Consider the following 22,541-nt stretch of genomic DNA (forward strand, 5'->3'; position numbering starts at 1 on the left):
AGAGTATATACAATCTTAAAAACATTTTACATCTACAAATAAATTACAAACCCTAGAGCAAGCATGCAAAAGCAAATTATCCTATACACGAGCTAAACAGACCACTACATATCATACAAGCAGTGGCGTAGCGTGGGTCATCAATCATATATCATATTGGGGGGGGGCATGATTGCGAAGCACCTAGTCTGATATGGGGGGGGCACAAGCCATTTTCGTCCATTTTCCTATGGGATTTTCTAAATTTTCAGATCGATTGGGGGAGGGGGGCACGTGCCTCCACCCCCACTGCATACAAGGTAAATAGACAAAATTGACCGGGGCTGGTCTTCTGATGACTTTCTATACCTACCTTTTGCTGCCCATCAGTATACCAATGTTTCACAAAAACACCTAAATTGGCCCCCAAATTGGGTGCTCTAAAGGGCGCATTTTCCAAAATTCGATGAATTGGGGGTATTGCTCTATTAAAAACCCACATCGGTATACCAAACATGCCGAAAAAGTCCCCCAAAACTGCATATATCCCCGTACACCTTCAACCAATACGGTTGAATTACTTTTTTTATCTTTCCACTACGGTTGAATTACTTACTTAGGTATCTCTTAAATTTGAGATATCAGTGTTATTTAATGATAGTGTATGAACATAATGACAAGAATAATAATAATGTCTTACCTTAGTCGTCAAAGTTGATTACGAGTATAGAATGCTTCAATTAATATACCACACGATTTCCTCCGCCATGGCCTCAGAAGCTCAACGAAGATTGTTTTACATTAAAGGCATTATCGCATTACTGCTTAGATTAATATCAGTCCGCCATTTGTTTCACGAGTCACAAAATTATCGATAATACATGTAGGCCTAATCTACCTTTTTTTCCAGATAGCGGCCCGCAACACTCATTTAGTGCAGATTAGTGAACAATTTGCTCAATTTAAACATTTCTCACTTAAGTTAATCGATGACTAAAAAACGGACTATGTTTTCAAACTTGTTTACAACTATAATGATTATCCAGGGTTCTCGATAAAGAAAAAACAAATAGGATAGTAAAATAAATGTAGCATGTGCTTTTTAAATACTAGTACTATAGAAAATAGAATAATAGTTAAAAAATTACCAATTATGAAAAAAGTTGCTTTTTATAAAAACAATTACACAACAATATAGTATGGGATTTTTCTATCAAAAAGAGAAATGGCAATTTATACTACAAGGTTTAGGAAATTCCCTTTAGCTTCCCTGTAGTCGAAACTGTAAAGCCGGTCAACCGTAGCAAATATTATTCATACATTTTGGCAGACTCAGCATTGCGAAATTCTGAATTGTGTTTTATGGGTAAACAAACTATACACCCGATTGTTCGTTCTCTGAAAGAAAGACACCCAAAAGCTCCCAAACACGTATCCTGAGCCAGATTTAGTGCAGTTCTATCGATGACATACATGGTGGAATGACAGAATTTTATTCAACCAGCGGTCACCCGTCTTTCGCGGTCACCGTCTTTCGCGGTCACTGTCTTTTGCGGTACTGATATTTTTATTCAATACAATAAGAGTTGTCATAATGGAACCATGTTTGAAAAAGGACGAAGACATAACATTGTTCAACTTTTGGGCTTCTTTTACGTTTTTAACGGTTTGTGGATATTTTGTTGTTGATATTTTGTATTATTTTGCTGCAAGGGTGCTAGAAAATTCTTAAAGATGCTGATTCTGGTGCAGATTACTGTGTGATGTCACAATGAATCATAAGATGAGCAAAGGAATATCTTTATTTCCTATTCACCTTTTTGAAATTGCTAAAATACAGACCGTAAAAAAATTTAGGTACCAGTTATGTTCACCCTGTATATCCTATACACAGGCAAATATGTAAAAATTAAAACCTAGCTCTGATTTAAGATCTTATTTGTTGAAATCAGTAGAGAATTAAAGTAACAGTGACCTAAAACCCAAGAAAGGAACGAAATCAAAAGTTGTGTATAAATCTATAAAGCATCCAATTGTCCAAACTGCAACTTTTGAATTTGCCTCTTCCTTGGGATTTTGAATCATTGTGTCTTTATTAATTTTCTTGACAGATTTCAACGAATAAGGTTTAAATTCGAGCTAAAAGATACAGACATTGGCATAGAGGATATACAGGGCTGAAAATAACCGGTACGTTAATCATCTTGCGGTCTGTACTGTCAAATTTGGGATTCATGAGAATGAGCTAGAATGGTAAAATACCTAACAAATAGAAATCCCTCAAGTGTCATTTTTTATCCTGTTAAATGTTCGACGAATTGCTCATTTTGCCTTTTGAGGATCAGCCCTATAGGCTTACATACATGTAATAGTACATGGCGATGTGTAGTGATATTTTAATTAGCATTTTGTCTTGCTAATTAGCGGAACCAAAGTTTTTTTTGCATCCTTACACCTCAAATGATAAAACTAGAATTGGTTCAATGTTTTTCTATACCACTATGCTTCTCACGAGAGGTCGAAGGCCATAATGTGGAAAAAATTAAAAATGTGTTATTATCATGTAAAATTGTAAATTCATACGTTATTATACAAATATTAACTGTCTATGAGTGTGATGGTCGAAATGTAATCACGAGGTGAAAGATGGATTGTTCCATTCCACGAGCCGGAACGGCGAGTGGAATGGAACAATACATCTTTCACCGAGTGATTATATTTGGACCATTACACGAATTTAAGACAGTTAATATTTGTTTTATATCACTCATGCATAAATTCTATTACTAAAATACTATTTAAGGCAGGAAAAACATTTTTTCATCAACATAACACCATATTTTGCTGTGATATACTTCACACTTTGGGGTCCACCCCGTAACTAAATCGGCGAGTCCAAGAGTCAGCGCACGGCTTAGCGCAGGCGCACTACGGCAGAACACATGATGGTAAAGACTATCACACGGAGAGGGTGATGGTAAAAATGATAAATGGTAATCAACCAATGAACTGTCTAGAATTTATGTATGAGTGATATAAATCATGTTGTAATCTTACTATAAATAGGGGAATGTTGTATGTATCTATGTATGTATCGTGTATAGGCTCCGTCAGTTTCGATCCAAATGTCGCCAAATTCATACGGGAGATCAAGGAATATACGGGGACGTGTTTAAACTTTATTTGGTTGAAAACGGTCAAGAATTGGCCTCAAAATCAGTGAAAATGTGGTCCGTTGCTATGCTTGGTAAACAAAAAAGTGAGTCAGTTGTTAAGCTAGCCTTGCGCGTCGTACGGGCGTATCTAATGCCAAGCCGCTCGCGTAGCGCAGCGATACCGCGCGGGTAACGCAGCACTACGCCATGCCGCGCGTAAACGACGCAGAGTCACGTAATGAATGATAATACGGGTGAACGACCGACTTGCACGATATTGAAAATCAAAGCTTGCATGTAAGATGATGCTCGGTAATTTTTTTTCATTAATGTTGATATAAATGTTGCATAAAGAATATTGCATAAAGAATTCCATCTGGCTTTAAAAAATTCTCACATACATTAATATTTTTGGAATATTTCCAAGATATTGTAATGCAAAGTTTAAATCTTTTAAAACTTCAACATTAATGTTGCATGGTATCAAAAATCACAAGTAAAGCTGTAAGCACTTGTTCATTGTCATTCTTGGCTCAAATGTTCTTTGGAAAGTTAAAATATAACATATTTGCACAACCTAAAGAATTAAAGTTGGAAAGCTTCCAATTGCAGAAATCAAAGTTTTCTCGGACAAAATGTTATTCTTCTTCAGTGAAAGCATGAATAACATAACACCGTCGGATTATAAAATAGACTATAATATTTAATGAGATACACAAACTTTAGGAAGCGGTGAGCGAGTATGAGAAAAACACCTTTTGATCAAACTTGGAATGAAGTGCACCGATGCGCGCATTATGTAATTGTTAATTTCTTCGCAACCACTCAAGCGAATCAAATAAAATTGGCAATTTATTATCTCATGTAGATGTATCTCATCTTCTGTAGATTTAAATTTTATTGCTATCGTATGTTTATAATGTTGTGATGGTAGGGGTATGGAGAATGTATCAGCCAAAAACAAGCCTCAAATAAATCATTCTGAACCTGTAATTTTGAATGGTTTCTTTATTTTCATATAAATTTACATATTATATGTTCTCATGAAAAAAATCACCCTGGCAAGAACATTACTCTTTTACAAATTAGTATAAAAAAGTTTGGTTTTACAGTAACTTTATAATAAGTTGGCTTAAAACATCTTTCCGACTCAACTGTTACTCATTATTTACACAACAGTTTATAACAACGTTTGGAAAAGAGAGAAATAATACAAACAAAGTAGTAAAACATTGAATTCCTATAGTGTTGGTAACTAATTTGCTTGCATTTTTATGTTTTACAGGTAAATCAATACCTTAGCAATTTTGTTTGGTTCTTCATTTGGAAGAAGTTACAGTCAAAAATTATATTCTCTTACACCAGGTTGACTATTATGTTGCTAATATTTTGACTTCATGTTTTAGTATTTTAGTACTACCTTTAAACGACGTAGTAGTCCGGCTGCTAGTTTTAGTCCATTGTATGTTTAAAAATCTTTAATATTATCTCAGTACATAATTTTGTTGGTTTCTCCAAAAACATTCAATTATATGTACTGGTTTATTCTTATAGTTGAAAAATGTTCATGGAAATTAACAATGATTAATTGCTAAATCCTTGGTTTATAACCAATCTGATGGTGACAATATTAATAAACAAAAATATATAACAGAATAAGAGCTACCTTAACTATATTCTATACCAAAATGTATAAGTTAGAAGAGGTAAAAGACATTTATTTCAAAACCAACCAGTGAGAGAAAAAGAAGAACATGTATAGCACCAACCTAAATTTAATTTTTCATTTTAAATTTGGAAAACAAAAATATTGTCTTAATTTATTAAACAACCAAAGTTTGTCACTTTAAACAATATTTCACTCAAATATCACATGGATTTACAACGGGATTGAGTTGTTCTAAACAATTAATAGTGATTTCAACCATTCATCTTAAGGGCATACATTTGTCCTTTATACTTTAAGATAACCCTACTGTATACTGACTACACTACTACAGTTTTAGAAGTAAATTAAGAGCTATATGTTATATTTTCTTTTCTTAATTCCAGAAATATACAGTTTATATTTACTACACATACAGACTGATAAATAACACGTCAACTATCAAAAAATGTAAAATACCATATCCCACTTAAAATACTCAGTATAGACACAAAACTCACAAATATATAAAATATTTACTACAGTAACAACAGAATTAAAAAAAAAACCACATCAAAATCCCTTCCAAATAATTCAATGACACAACATATTTTATATATCTTCATAGTCATTGAATGTATATACAGGGTGAGTCAAAAAAAGTGCAATAGAGAAAAGAATCCATTTTTATCAAAGAACCGAGTTGAACCTTTTAGGTTTGAAAACATTTTATATATGATATATTCATCAGCAACCTTGTGTGAAGAAATAAAGGAATTAGCATTTACCGTTTTGTTTTTATGACACATTTTATAGCGATACCCAATTTTAATGTTTGTCCAAGAGACATCTAAAATTTGAATGTCAGCGCACTCTGTGTAAGGTAGATTTGGAACAACTGCCATTTTCTTAACCTCATTGGCATTGAAATTAAATGGAGCACCCAAAGTGTTATTGCCCTTGGTCTTTTTTAAGGAAACGAAACATTATTTGTTGTTATTTTCATTTTACCTTTACTTGAAAGATTTTTATTCTCAATCAAAACATACAAATTTGTAGGCAGGTTTTTGTCAAAATAAAATGCGCGCAAATTGAAGTGGAGTGAATTACATAATATCCAGTAAGTTGGACATATTGGGATTAAAATACTGGAGTTGAAGTCGAGTGAGGTATGAAGGACTTAAAGTAATGTTAGAAAGTTTGTTTGAACAGAAAAAAAGAAATTAAAATAACGCAAAAATCAACCTTTTTAAGTTGATGTCAGTTTCAGTGCTAATGCCTTTACCGCGCATTGTGTGCTCTCATTCAAAATACATGGTATCTCGTGGACAAATAATGAAATTGGGTATCGCAGCAAAAGGACTTATAAAAATTAAACGGTAGTCGGGATTCACTTCATATTTTCACAGAAGGTGACTTTTGAGTGTGGCATTTATAAACATTTTCAATAATGGGAAAAATATCGATTCTTTGCTCTATTGCACTTTTTTTGACTCACCCTGTACAAATTCTTTTATAGTATCATAACTGAGTGGCATTTCAGAGAGTTTCGTCTGGTTTTGCTGATAATGGAACGCACATGGGGTAACTTTGGGGGATTCAGCTACCTGGTTATGCAAAATTATGCACATTTCTTTTAATCAACTCCCAGAATTTACTCAGAGCCCCCAGTGTTGAAATGTTCTGGGTACCCCTGTGTAAGCCTATCTTTATCCAAATTATGATGTAGTAAAATTATTGAAACATCACATATGGATTTTCAGATTAGACTCTGCAAGAGTCAACTATTTTAATAATGTATTTGCCATGAACCAGTCTTGCAATTAGCAATGTACAGTACTCCTATGACTATGAGTCATTGGTCAGGCCTAGGCCATCAGCAGGGATTGTTTTGCAAGGGGGAATATAGGATTTCCAAATTTCTTTACATGTCACTAGTGTACATACGCTCTTAAATGGACAGCTTCAATTTGTTGTGAACAGGATTTGTCTTTCTTTATATATCATTGAGAAAATTTGAAGCAGAATTTATGTACTTTTTAAAATTGAAAATGACATTTGACATATGACTTAAAAAGTGATGACCAATATTTTCTATATTACAACTCTGCTGCACCCAAAACCTAACCATATATCATATTTCTATGTCACTATTTTTATGTAATTTGTCTGTAGCGCCGACGAGTTCCACTCCGTACTCCACTTTAACTGTTGTCTCATCACCATCTGTTGAGAAAACATAAAATGTCGGATGAAAAATGGTAACAATTAAGAACAATATACACAGAATTGCAAAACATTCTGTCAAATTGACTTTGACCTATGCAACATTCAATTAGCGAATTAAAGTCGCAAATTGAGAGAGAATTCTATAGCATGCAGGTCAAAATCCAATTGCAATGTTTTTCACATGTAAACTGGACCCATGTAGAATAGCGGCACTAACCAATTCTGATTTAATTCAATATGGCAGTCCATATTCACAGGGGGCATTTGCTAATAATGCGTAGCCACGATGGTACAATACTGAAGGAGACTCCTGAGGGTTACAGCGTGTTGCTGAAGATATGCATAATAAACTAATTTAAATTGGGTGTTTTAAAGAACCACTTTGAAAAGAATAGGAGACACAGCTACTTCATGGCTGCATAATATAATAATACTCTATAGTTTAATCAGCTCGTAATCGGCGAGATTTGTTAAGCTTTTACTACTACGACGAAAAGCAGATCCACGTTAAGAGTGCTATGACTGACCTGTGTGGTTTATTATGTGCGTATTAAAGCAAGTAGACAAAGTATAGGGCTTGAATTAATAATTTGTGATACTTCTGGCGAGATATCACAATTTTCGAAATAAAATATGCTGATATTAATCCGCGATGTTATAAGGTCTGCTGATTACGAGCTGATCAAACTATAATTTCCACATAAAAATGCAGTATTTATAAATGAATAACAAAACAGGTACCTCGTTACTTATGATTCTATGTTCACAAAATGCAGAACCTACAAATAAGCAATTTATTAATATACCAGGTACAGTAAATTGTGAGGCGTATAAATAAGATTCGATCTGATCCCAAAGTAAAAGACAGTATTTGTCTGTAACGAACAAAGCCGATACTGCACATTTACTTGAGGCATACACTCATCTTTTTCACATAGGATTCCTGAGTAACCTGCAGGACATTTACACTCATCTTTTTCACATAGGATTCCTGAGTAACCTGCAGGACTTTTACACTCATCTTTTTCACATAGGATTCCTGAGTAACCTGCAGGACATTTACACTCACCTTTTTCACATAGGATTCCTGAGTAACCTGCAGGACTTTTACACTCACCTTTTTCACATAGGATTCCTGAGTAACCTGCAGGACATTTATACTCACCTTTTTCACTTAGGATTCCTGAGTAGCCTGCAGGACATTAATTTTACACTCACCTTTTTCACATAGGATTCCTGAGTAACCTGCAGGACTTTTACACTCACCTTTTTCACATAGGATTCCTGAGTAGCCTGCAGGACATTTATACTCACCTTTTTCATTTAGGATTCCTGAGTAGCCTGCAGGACATTTACACTCACCTTTTTCACATAGGATTCCTGAGTAACCTGCAGGACTTTTACACTCACCTTTTTCACATAGGATTCCTGAGTAACCTGCAGGACTTTTACACTCACCTTTTTCACATAGGATTCCTGAGTAGCCTGCAGGACATTTATACTCACCTTTTTCATTTAGGATTCCTGAGTAGCCTGCAGGACATTTACACTCACCTTTTTCACATAGGATTCCTGAGTAACCTGCAGGACTTTTACACTCACCTTTTTCACATAGGATTCCTGAGTAGCCTGCAGGACATTTATACTCACCTTTTTCATTTAGGATTCCTGAGTAGCCTGCAGGACATTTACACTCACCTTTTTCACATAGGATTCCTGAGTAACCTGCAGGACTTTTACACTCACCTTTTTCACATAGGATTCCTGAGTAACCTGCAGGACTTTTACACTCACCTTTTTCACATAGGATTCCTGAGTAGCCTGCAGGACATTTATACTCACCTTTTTCATTTAGGATTCCTGAGTAGCCTGCAGGACATTTACACTCACCTTTTTCACATAGGATTCCTGAGTAACCTGCAGGACTTTTACACTCAACTTTTTCACATAGGATTCCTGAGTAACCTGCAGGACTTTTACACTCACCTTTTTCACATAGGATTCCTGAGTAGCCTGCAGGACATTTATACTCACCTTTTTCACTTAGGATTCCTGAGTAGCCTGCAGGACATTTACACTCACCTTTTTCACATAGGATTCCTGAGTAGCCTGCTGGACAAACACAGTAATTACCTCCACCATTCCATGGGTCTTTCATACATGTTCCTCCATTTTCACATGGACAATCATCATCTATAAGAGGGTTCTCCTCAGCCGATAGAGATAACCCCTCCGGCATACCTGAAATGACATATCTAATCAGATATTTTTCTATTAAAAATGCAACTTTTGACAACATAATAAAATTATGTTGTCAAAAGTTGCATCGAATTTTTTTTCTGAAAAGAAAGAGTTTAAAAATATGCATTTGGGTCGTCATGGTTTCCAGAGGTGCAGCCCAAACCTAACCCTAAACTGATTTTAGAATGTGAACTAGATTCTGGAATTACACTCAAAGAAGTTGCCTCAAAGAAGTTGCCAAACCCTTAAGACCTAAGGCAAATACTATGCTGGCCTAACATACTGTACAGTGGTAAGCTGCTGCAAAATTAAAAAGTTGTATATTTTGAGTGGTCTTCCTTCTTAAAATATACCGTAAACGTTCGCCTAATGGCGCTATAGGCTCCGTTAACATAACTGGAATTTTAGACACAAACTAAAAGTGCCCTCCCATAAAAAATCCCACCAGCAATAAGGGCACATACCTTTAGTTCTTGTTGGGATTTTTAGAGGAGGAAGCTCTCTATTTGTACATGAAATATACCCCAAGGCAAAAAGCCCAGGTGCACCATTAGGCGAACGTTTACGGTATACACCTTTACCTAAACAGAATTTTTAAATAGCCTTTGTAAAAGGTTTTGTGCAAATGGCACTTGGCTTTGAAAGAGGGATGTAATTGCAATATATATTCCACCCATAACCTAACCCTAAACCGATTTTGGAATGTGGACTTAATTCTGGAATTGCGCCCAAAGAGGTTGCTAAGCTCTGATCTAAGGCCTAAGACAAATACCGTAAACGTTCGCCTAATGGCGCACCTGGGCTTGTTGCCTTGGGGTATATTTCATGTACAAATAGAGAGCTCCCTCCTCTAAAAATCCCAACAAGAACTAAAGGTATGTACCCTTATTGCTGGTGGGATTTTTTATGGGAGGGCACTTTTAGTTTGTGTCTAAAATTTCAGTTATGTTAACGGAGCCTATAGCGCCATTAGGCGAACGTTTACGGTACTATGTTAGCCTAACATACTGTAAAAAATAACAGTTGCTGAAAAATTTGAAAGTTATATAATTTTGTGTGGTCTTCCTTCTTAAAATATAATGACCTTTACCTACACTTAATTTTTCGTTTGTTATGAGCACGAACTAATGCTTTTTGTCCTTATTGAGTTATGATCATTAAATTTGTTTGTAGGTCATACATGCAGGGGAAACAAGTAAACCTCTGAATTATATCTATTCTGTTCTGCCCTTGGCAAACTTTGATTGTAACATATTTGTAATGCACATGGGGTGGTACTGCATGCTAAGGTGATGGGCAAAATAAGCTTATTCTACAGGCTGACGCACTTCCAGGGGTCAGTTGGTCGGGATGGGGTTTTTTCTTTTTCCTTTTTATGGAAGAGGCTAAATGAACAACTACAACAACAACAATATGCAACTTACTCTCTACATCCTCTATGTCTCTTCTTTTCCTGCCACCTGAAAAGCAACAAAAAATATAAAAATCAATAAATAAGTCAATAGTTAGGGAGAAAGAACGTACTCAGTACTATCTGATCAAATAGGGCCACACAAGACAATTTTGATAAATAAAACTTTTGAAAGCTAGTTGAAGAAAACAAAATGTACCCCCGGCAGAAGAAATTAGATGAGTCCTCATTTTAGTTAGGTAAGGATCTGTTATGGAGAAATGTGTAAGCAAATCCATTTGCATTACATTTTCATCAAACCAGGATATTGTGTTAAGATTTGGTTAGTACAACAATAGCATCTAAGGGTGTGACCCGGTCGACAGCCTCATCTGCCATATTTCTTAATCGAAACTGGCATTTTGGTATCAGAAGAAAACTCCTATATTTCTTATTACCCTAGTAACTGAGATACGCTTCATTTAGATAGTGTGACCAAAAATGTGCTAGATTGTGGCAAGGCCATTTTATTTTAATATAGTTGATCTCAAAGCCCACGTGTGAATTAGTAAAATCGTCCACTTTTTGTGCGTTGAATTAATAAAATCGTCCGCTTTTTGTGCGTTATTTCCACTGGATTGAGTAATTTTTTCCCGCTGTTTTATTTCCCCCTCAAATCCACCACACAAAAATCTCATGTCTGACATGATCAGACAATAAAATAGCCTAAATCGTAAATCTCAATAAAATCCTTCACCTTGACAACAGCAAAACTCCCTTTGAGAGATGAAAAGGTAGTCTATTCTTGTCAAAAAGCTCATCCCACAGATAAAAAAAACCGCATTGTGCATTAGGTTTTCAACTAGGAAGGGATTTGAGACAAACTATTAAATTAAGATGCCCTAACCACAAACGGAAGTATAATGCGCCCAGAAAGTATCTTTACACTATAAAGAACACAGAGGATACAAATACATGTATTGTACTACATTTAATAATTCAAACCAGTATAAAGTGCAAACTTGTAAAAAATAAATAAATAAAGGATACGCAGTATATGTACTACCCTATGGGGCTTTTTTCTACCCGTTTTTGCTTCCCATATCAAACTGCTGGAGCAATACAACTCAAAATTGGGAAACATAATTACTGTTTAAATTGTAGGTCTCAATGTAAGATAGAAAACAGAACATGAAAAAAATCAAACCACACCCCTTTAAAATTGGTTTTAAAATTGTCCTTTTTTGAGCAATTTGTTATGTGACACCAGCTTGTTGTTTGGTTGCCCTTTCAAGGCAAATATTTGGGTTCTTCCTCCATTTTTCATCCATTTTGAAAAGGCTAGTAGGCTAGTAGGCTTATTGACAAATGCTTGAACATTATATGGTAAAAGAGTGCGCGTTTTTGGACTGAATTTAAATGGAAATACTTTATATAAAGATGCATTTAATGAATAATGAGAGTGAACAACATATAAAATGTCCTTGATACTTTGAATATTTAAGGAATGTTTTTAAATTTTTTTTATTTTTTTGGCCTTATGATCTTCAAATTGCCTAGAGTAGCCAAACATTTAATTTTGGGAATCCATATAACCCTAGCACACTTTGTTGTCAAGTCATAAGCCTTTATATAATGCTACTTTTCTTATATTTCTTATCTCCCTACTTTTCCTGCCTCTCAACTTCACAACTGACATCTACCTTTAGCCTGATTGTATCCTATCAAATTGGGCCATTCAAATTGAAAATAATACACCCCCTTTAGAAGATATGACCTTAATCTCCAATACAAGGGGTATAGATTTCTAATAGAATCATTCATTCAGGCAACCACATTTGTAATTCACACTCCATGTGTAGGAGATTAAGGTCATGTCTTCCATAGGGGGTGTATGGATTGCAACTGGAATAGCCTATTCCATAACCAAGACAATTTAGACATCCAATAGAAATTTAACTTTAAATTGTCTTTGATATTCCAAAGTCAATTGAAATCATCCTGTGAAATTTTAGAATAACGAAACTTGTTACCTTGATATTTGGCCTCAGAATCAGGAGGACTTTCAGAACAAATCTAATAATTTTACTATTTAATATTTAGGGCAATATTAAGGGCAATACTTTGGCATAAGGAGTTGGGATATTGGGGTCAGTGCCAAGAGAACTCGATCAAGTCTAGTATTTAGTACCAGGCAGATACCTTGAAATATGGAGTTGGGTTACTGGGCTCAGTGTCAAGAGGACTTGATCAAGTCTAGACTAGAAACTTAACAGTATTATTGAGGCAAACAAGCACCTTGCACTAAGTGTAGTACTTACCAGCCAGACCAGGGAGGCAGATAAAGGCGCTTTCAATGTAGTAACACGTACGTGGTGCTGGACATGGATTACTACTGCATGGGTTAGGTGGTTGTACTGTCAAATAAAACAAACAATTTTCGCTTGTGACCATGCAAGTGAGGTTCAGTTTTGTTTAAGGTGGCATGCAAGATCACTCAAAGTGGGAAATTATAGACAATCTTTTGTATTGTATCTTTAAAAAAATAATGATGTAAGTATATAAAAGTATACATTTACAGAAATGAAATGATGCAAGGAATCCAACTAGCACAGCGGATGGCTGCAAAAATTAGGCATTTTTGAAAAAAGCGTCAAATTTGATTTTCCATGATGCCAATTTTTTTCGGTCCAACATAACAACTTACCCAAATATCCAAATTGACGAAAATTGCATATTTGTGTTCTAAAGACACAAAACGATTCGATTTTCTTCATTGTTCTTTAAGATATAATACAAATCAATGTCTAAAATTTCCCACTTTGAGTGATCCTGCATGCCCCCTTAATGAGTACTTAGATAATAAAGGTAATAGAGAGATTGCCATTTCCAAACGTAGCATCGAACATACGTGGAATCTTTTCAAAATCCTGTCACAGGCAAGTGGTTTTGAATAGATTCCATGTATGTTCGATATGTACATTTGGAAATCGGAATCTATTGTTTTTAGCCGCTGTTGTACATGCATCTATTGGATGGGTGATATCATTATTTCAAGTAGAACAACGAGGCAAAGCCAAGTTGCTTTATACCAAAAATAATGGTGTCGTCCGTGTTATTTGAGACGAAAGTAGCTAAAAACAACACCATTTTTCTCATTCTTAAACACTTCGATTCAAATAAAATATTAATCATAAGTATATCGAATTTTTATCAAATTAAATCCTACATTTATGCGCCTTAGCATCATCGCATTGATGTGCACACGCTGAACCGTGTTATACCATGTCATATAACACAGCTAAGAACCAATAAGGTTGTAGGAACTTTCCTAAATGATTAAGAATTTTAAATAAAATCCACTTACAAAGCTCAAAATTACAATTATATCTTATATATCCACACCAACCCTTTTTCTTGCTTTCATATATTTGCTGTTGTCTGGAGCTTTTTTTGCGCCATGAAATGCTTTTTGCAGATTTGTGCGCATGAGAAATGTTCATTACTATTATTTATTATTATTATATTTGGAAAAAGTTAGAAAATCAGTGAAATGAAGCCATTTGTGGACCATTTGTCACTATTTAGACAAAATTTCAATAATTCAGGTTTCGTAAGGCATTTGTTAGTAATAATAATAATAATAATAATAATAACGCATTTATGGGGCGCCTTATGCCAGAACTGACCTCAAGGCGCCTTACAATGATATACTAAACTACAAATATAAAATATCTTAAAAGTACTATCTTAAGCTACAACAATGATAACAATATTGGCAAGCATATAAAATATATATACAAAAGTAAAAGACATAATGGCAATCATATAAAAGACACAGGCCTACCACAAAGGCAAGCATATTATACATAAGCAAGATAAGTAAATTACACAATAAATCAAAATAGAACATATCAGAGAACAGCGTGAGTCCAGCAAACAATGAATTAAACGAGCCAGTCCGTGATGGTTAACCGGAACAGATGAGTCTTGAGTAGGCCCTTGTAACAGATGATAACCTAGGTATCTTTACTAATTTGAACCTGCTGAATCCACAAAAGGTGGTGAGCAAGGGTAATTTTGAGTATATGACCCCAAAATGACCCCATAGGGTTCAAAATTAAACATACTTCGATTTCACTCATTAGGATATCATATTATCTGTCCGGTTCCAAATCCATTCCATCATCACTGTTGCTATCACCTCAATTTAGTACATCAGCCATCTTGCCTTGTTTGCGAGGGCACTATAATTTTGGATTTCACATGCTCAATAGATGCACGTAGAGGGTGGATTGTATAGAAACCATGCAAAGTATGGACTTGGGTGGGTTTTGTATTCAGGCATTCAATTTTTAAAGAAACTTGGACCCATTAATACACCAAATTTCACAATTATTTTCGGCCGAATTTAACACAAATTTTCTGGATTTTTTCAAATTTCCTCTGAATTTTAGGGACAATTCAAAAATGTTGGCTACACTAAGGCAAAATTGGGCTATTTTCCAACAAAAAAAAGTGAACATTTTGAAAAAAGGACCCACCCATATACCAAAATTGGCCTGGAAAAGGGGCGTCATTGATATACCAAAAGGCTGAAAAATGCTACCCATGTTTGTGGCACGTCCCCATATGGTCATTTGTACCAAGTACTCACTCCCCCCGATGAATAGTGGAAAAAGAGAGAAAGCAGAATGGACGGATGACATGGAATGAAGCCAGGGTGTGCATGTGTGAAAGCAACGTATAAGCATCTCAAAAAGTAACTAACCCCCTTAAATAATAACCATTATTCAAAAACGGGCGATTGTATTACCAATCTGTAAAATGCGTTGGAAGCAGAATTTATCTATGCAGATTTTGACACCTCTTTTGTCGCAATTGACTAAATATTAACGTCACAACGTACATATAAATCAATGTAACCCGAGATTTGAAAGTTGCAGTAAATTGTATTGATTTTTGTATTCAATATAATGAAAGGAAATCTGTGTAATGATATCTGAGTGTTTTTGTATTCTTGTAAGTGCAACTTTCAAATCTGGACCTTCCCAGCAAACACAAAAAACGTTTTAAAAACGTTTTAAATAAGTTATATTTTGGCTTTTGGTTTAGGTAAAAACGTTTTAATAACATTAAAATGTCGGGTTATATAAAGGTCATGATAACGTTTTAAAACGTTTTGTATGAAAACACACTACGACAATATTTTTAAATGTTTTCAAAAAATGTTATTGTAAACTATTTTTACAAACATTTTTGCCAAATATTGTGTCAATACTTAAATAACATTACATGTATGTTAACATGTTTGAATCCAGCAAACACCAAAATGTTCTAAAAATGTTTTTTTCAAAACCTTTTAATAACATTTAAATGTCGGGTTATAAAAGGTTTTTAAAACGTTATTGAAAATATTTTGGGCAAACATTATTCGCAAAATATTTTTTCAACCCAAAAATAACATTCTGTTTAGAATGTTTTGTATAAAGTTTTCATGAATGTTTTTGGAATGTTATTAAAACCTTTTTATACCCTTTATATAACCCGACATTTAAACGTTTTCTGTAAAACATTTTTGTTTGCTGAGCAGTAGATTATCAAAAATGTTTTTAAGGTTATGAAAACATTTTATACTCTGAATATACCCTTTATATAACCCGACATTTAAACGTTTCTGACAACCTTTTATAACCTTTTGCGAATGATGTCGAAAACGTTTTGTGTTTGCTGGGTTACTACATGAAATTGGCCGGCGTTTTATTGTTTTCCGGGCTATTGTATCATATGAGGTGTCAAAATGCGCAAAAATAAATTCTGCTTTCAACGCATTTTACAGATATGTAATACGATAGCCCCTTTTTGAATAATCGCCATTATTTAAGGGGGGGGGGGTAGTTACTTTTTGGAGATGTTTATATGCTACTAACAGTACATTGCACAAGGATAGGTAAGGTAAGGTAATGAATTCAGCTTACGACAACATCTTGCCAACATCTTACTCACCCCTGATAGTGACAGTAAATGTACACCTAGCCTCCTGGCCACCAGCCATGAATGTTTTCAAAAATTGTTATTGTAAACTATTTTTACAAACATTTTTGCCAAATATTGTGTCAATACTTAAATAACATTACATGTATGTTAAAATGTTTGAATCCAGCAAACACCAAAATGTTCTAAAATGTTTTTTTCAAAACCTTTTAATAACATTTAAATGTCGGGTTATAAAAAGGTCATAAAAACGTTTTTAAAACGTTATTGAAAATATTTTGGGCAAACATTTTTCGCAAAATATTTTTTCAACCCCAAAATAACATTCTGTTTAGAATGTTTTGTATAAAGTTTTCATGAATGTTTTTGGAATGTTATTAAAACCTTTTTATACCCTTTATATAACCCGACATTTAAACGTTTTCTGTAAAACATTTTTGTTTGCTGAGCAGTAGATTATCAAAAATGTTTTTAAGGTTATGAAAACATTTTATACTCTGAATATACCCTTTATATAACCCGACATTTAAACGTTTTCTGACAACCGTTTATAACCTTTTGCGAATGATGTCGAAAACGTTTTGTGTTTGCTGGGTTACTACATGAAATTGGCCGGCGTTTTATTGTTTTCCGGGCTATTGTATCATATGAGGTGTCAAAATGCGCAAAAATAAATTCTGCTTTCAACGCATTTTACAGATATGTAATACGATAGCCCCTTTTTTAATAATCGCCATTATTTAAGGGGGGTAGTTACTTTTTGGAGATGTTTATATGCTACTAACAGTACATTGCACAAGGATAGGTAAGGTAAGGTAATGAATTCAGCTTACGACACCATCTTGCCAACATCTTACTCACCCCTGATAGTGACAGTAAATGTACACCTAGCCTCCTGGCCACCAGCCATGAATGTATACGTCACTGTGGTTACACCAATAGGGAAATTGGATCCAGGACGGTGGGTCTGGGAAGGTACAATGGTTGTTCCTCTGTTGTCTCTTCCTGTAGGCTCTGTCCAGGTGACTCGTTGGCTAGGACCAGCACCAAGATTTTCATTGATGTCACTTGGACAGTTTGTGACGGTGGGCGCACCAGGAGCTATGATGTCAAAACACATAATAAGAATATATAACATGCAAAGTATATTGTCAAAAGTGCAACTTTTTTATGTGTTGTCTTCCTCTGTTGCAGTACAAAAGAATTACGACCCAAATGTTTGAAATTTCTGAAAAAAAAGAGGTATATTTTCCCTCTTCAATCATTTGGTATTTGAAAATACTGAAAACCACATTCACATTTTTTTCTGGTCAACTTATTCATTTTCTGGCTGATATCCTACCATTTAAATTATTTGAGGGTAACACAATGATTTATAACTTGGCCTAATGATGCAGTAGCCCAGGTATTGGCTTCTTGTTGACAAATGGTCGCCTTGACCTTGAGATTTCAAAATGGCTCCCAAAATTAATAAAATCGGACAACCTGGTTTTGGTGTAAATATTAGGGTGCATCATGAGCCTTCATAGTGACCAATAATTTTGTACATAGTCTTAACATGTTGTTAACACTAGTTCACCTGCCAAATTTTACTTGATTCTAAGTTTGTTTAATGGGTACACCACAATCTGGTAGCTCATAGACGCAATTATAAGATTTTGCATTCAAACACACAGTAAATTGACCTATGCACTTTCAAGGTCAAGGCGGTCATTTGGATTTTTATGCTGTTAGTTGAATTTGTCATGTCAGAAAACATATAACTAGACACTAAAATCATTGATATTGGACAATCTTAAGGGAGGTGTAATGGGCAGGAACCTGGTTTGGATTCCAGAGGGAGTGTGCCTGCAAGAGACACAGCCATCAGAAAAGGAATAGCTTAGATCGCGCGCCACTGTGTCGACACCCTATATTATAAATATAAACTTAATACTCCGTTGGTGAGCGACGGGCGAGTGGCATTTCACCGAACGAAAGAAAAGGTGTTCTATCTGATTGGCTAGCAATCGATCGCTGGATCGCTCAGTGGTGAACTACAAACTCAAAATGGAGCGATGTATTCAATTCGATTGAAATCGATATTCTATTATTGACGCAGATAAAGAAAGTGGCATAGTGTGTATTGTATGACTTGTGATTAAATTTTCTAATACATGTGTTCCTTTATAGAATTGGAACTCTCAAACAGTTGAATATATTACAATTTTTATTTTCAAGATCAAAATCGTTACTTATAAAATGCAGTAAAATATATCCATAGCATAATACCGGTCCCCGCTAATTAGTGTATTTAATTCCCAGTTAGTGTATTAAAAATAAAACCTGGGATTTACCTGACAACAAATCAAATTTTCTTGTAATAGAAATATCATATGGGATACTGATCATGCGCAAATTGTAAAAACATATAGAATAGAAACTGTGTAGCAGGCTCTATGGAATCTCATATCGTGTGTAAAATGGTATGCTTAGCCTGAGTCGCTCGGCATATCTCGAACAAAATCGCCATGCGTAGCTGTTGAAAAACGAGAGGATTCATCGTACTATCACGGCAATTTTTGACACAAAGATATAGGGATGATGACGCTGTGCGCGCCAAATAAGTTAGTAGTTCAGAAATTAATATTTTTCCCAGCTTTGAAAAAAGTATGCAGAGCTGGGAATCGAAGCCGTGACCTCGCGGTTCTGAAACTCAATGCATTACCACTAAGCCAACTACCTATTTCCTGTGAAAAGTTTGATAGTAGTCCTTGATATTGCTGAATAGAATGAATCTATACTGATATTTATCTAATAGTAAAGGACCAGCCTGTAGACCCCGTAAGCAAATCATAGAACAAAGGTTTGAGAGTCATTTTGGGATCTTTAATTGATTCTGGATAAATTTAGCTTGGGCTCACCTCCTGAAACTTCCGAGCATTCCAGGGAGGGGTCAATCAAGGTCACATGGGGGTCAAATTTTCAGAATGCTCCAATTATGTCAAATGATATAGCAAATTACTTGTATGGTCATGAGGATTTCAAAAATGTATAGATTGTTATGTGGCAGACTTTTCAAGAGGGCGCTATGACAAAAAATGTTCAAATGTCAATGACCTTTTTGAATTATGACTATACTTAACAACGTCTGATTTTGGTGTCTAATTATATGTTTTCTTGTATGAGAAATACAACTACGTAACTTAAAAACTGTGCAAGGAACCGATGACCTCCTAATTACAATATGGATGATTTTGGCATCCATGTTGCAAAAGCGGGTCATCGGTTCCTTGTATAGTTTTTTAATTTGCTTTAGTTGTATTTCCCATGCAAGAAAACATATAATTAGACACCATAATTACCAAAATCAGACGTTGTTAACTATGGTCAGAATTCAAAAAGGTCGTTGACCTTTTTAAATTTTTCATCAAAGCGCCCTCTTGAAAGGTGTGACGCATAACAAACTATACATTTTTGGAATCCTCATGACCATACAAGTATTTTGATATATTACTTGATATATATTACCCCATGTGGCCTTGATTGACCCCTCCACGGAATGCCCGGAAGTTCAGGAGGTGAGGCCAAGCTAAATTTATTCAGAATCAATCAAAGATCCCAAAATGACTCTCAAACTTTTGTTCTATGATTTGGTCACGAAATCAACAGGCTGGTCCTTTACTATAATGTACGATGTTATTCAAATCTGGACGTTCCACCTACACTTGCAATATGTGAAATGGCTATCAACAATCAATAATAAACAGATGAATCATGGAATATTACTAATTACTTACTAATCTTCCAAATAAATGAATAAGTCAGTAAAAAAAAAAATAAATAAATAAAAAAAAATAAATAAATAAATAAATAAATAAATAAATAAATAAATAAAGAAATAAATAAATAAATAATGTAGAATGCAATTAGTAGTTTTTTTTACTAAATTCCAAACATTCTATTATTTATAATGTTCTGCTATAGTGTGCTTGCACGGAAGATCGTAAAAGTTTAAATCATCCTCCAGACACCAATCACCTGTTTAACTGGTATTGATCAAAGTAATTCTTTGTACTCCGTGCATCAGCATATCTTATGGAGCGTGTCTGGAGGAGGATTTGAACTAATAACCTTTCGTGCAAGCACTCTATACACGCAAAGGGGCCGTGCTTTTAATATCCGCGCCTAATCAATAATGGGCATTTCACTGCATATTCAAACTGCTGTGTGCCCTGACGGATTATGTACTGACCAGCTGCTAAACCAATTAGTCTTTTATCTGTATGCTTTATAACCATGATAACAGATTAAGAGTTTGTAACGAGGTCGGTCATTTGCGGCTTGCTGGAATTATAGAAAGAGATATCTCAAGCAGCGCCAATCACAGCTTATGTTTGATAATGGGTAACCAACGTATCCATATTAGTATAGTATAGGCGCTGACGTAAGCTTTAATGAGGGAAATATGAAGACACTCTCGCCAGTTGTGCCCTTTTTTGAGATATTGATACGGCGCTAAAGGCTACAGCTTTTCCAAACACAGCGACGAACCCTGTATACAGAGGTAAGTTATCATCTTGTTACAAGGAATTCAAAGTAATTTTATTATCAATAGGCCCACATAGAGGAATACGACATCTATCGTGAGCCAATCTGCATTCTGTTGCCCGCAAAAGCCGACGATCAGATAAAAATTCTGAAGCTGCCATTTGATACCAAATTTACTACCGAAAACTCTAAATTCACAGAGATTGATACCAGTATATGAAATTTGATGCATTTTCAAAAGTTGCAAATTAAAAACGGACCACGCCGATCCACGCGGACCTGTAGAGGTGAATGACAGAGCTCTACCCGAAACAACCACTAGGTCATATCGATCGCATCGTGCCCTAGTATTCATTAGTAAAGCACTGTAGCAATCCATGCGTTTTAAATTAACAATTGAATAAAGCGCGCACTTGGGATAGTCGACAGGGGCCCATCGTGGGCAAGCAAGCTTGACCATATTGCCACGCTAAGCAATTTCGACCGTGTGCTTCGTTTTGATTTGCAACTTTTGAAAATGCACCAAATGCCATAAGCTGGTATCAATCATTGTCACTTTTGAGTGTTTGGTAGCAAATTTGGTATCAAATTGGAACTAACAAGATTCTGCACATGACCGTATCAATCAAATTGTCATAACAAGATCAGGTTTTGGTGTAGGAGGGGTTACATGACTACGGACTTTCTTTATTTGAGCAGTTTATAATAATAAAGGAGACAAGTAGAAAAAGTGATCTCGCCTGGTAAGTGACCGTTTATAGGTTCGAATTGCAATCAGCCTAATCACGAATCTCCTGTGGCCAAGTGGTTAAGGCACAGGTCTTGTAAACCTAAGGTGCTGGGTTCGATTCCCAGGCGGGATCACTTTTTCTACTTGTCTCCTTTATTATTTGCGACGGCGAACCTGGTGAACCTATTTTGAATAGATTCCATGTATGTTCGATATGTACATTTGGAAATCGGAATCTATTGTTTTTAGCCGCTGTTGTACATGCATCTATTGGATGGGTGATATCATTATTTCAAGTAGAACAACGAGGCAAAGCCAAGTTGCTTTATACCAAAAATAATGGTATCGTCCGTGTTATTTGAGACGAAAGTAGCTAAAAACAACACCATTTTTCTCATTCTTAAACACTTCGATTCAAATAAAATATTAATCATAAGTATATCGAATTTCAAATAGAATCACCCATTCAGGCAACTACATTCAAAATTCACACTCCCTGTGTGGAAGATTAAGGGTCATGTCTTCCATATGGGGGTGTATGGATTTAAACTGGGATAGCCCATTATATAAGGAACACAATCAAGACAATTTAGACATCCAAAAGAAATTGACCTTTAAATTGTCTTTGATATTCCAAAGTCAATTGAA

At 35.1% G+C, this 22,541-nt stretch overlaps 1 protein-coding gene across 1 annotated transcript in view; it reads right to left on the minus strand.

The window, feature by feature from the left end:
• Positions 1-6,242: 6,242 nt before the first annotated feature.
• The window catches only part of LOC140172596 (hyalin-like), a 72,646-nt gene continuing 56,347 nt past the window's right edge, over positions 6,243-22,541 (minus strand). The window contains exons 25-29 of the mRNA XM_072195735.1: positions 17,495-17,734; positions 12,961-13,056; positions 10,674-10,709; positions 9,091-9,249; positions 6,243-7,005 (exon numbers count right to left, since the gene is read on the minus strand). Coding sequence (XP_072051836.1) covers positions 6,914-7,005; positions 9,091-9,249; positions 10,674-10,709; positions 12,961-13,056; positions 17,495-17,734 — 623 coding nt within the window. The 3' untranslated portion in view covers positions 6,243-6,913. The remainder of the gene's footprint in view (positions 7,006-9,090; positions 9,250-10,673; positions 10,710-12,960; positions 13,057-17,494; positions 17,735-22,541) is intronic.

This window comes from Amphiura filiformis, chromosome 16 (genome assembly GCF_039555335.1).
Source record: "Amphiura filiformis chromosome 16, Afil_fr2py, whole genome shotgun sequence".
In the NCBI taxonomy this organism is placed as follows: domain Eukaryota; kingdom Metazoa; phylum Echinodermata; class Ophiuroidea; order Amphilepidida; family Amphiuridae; genus Amphiura; species Amphiura filiformis.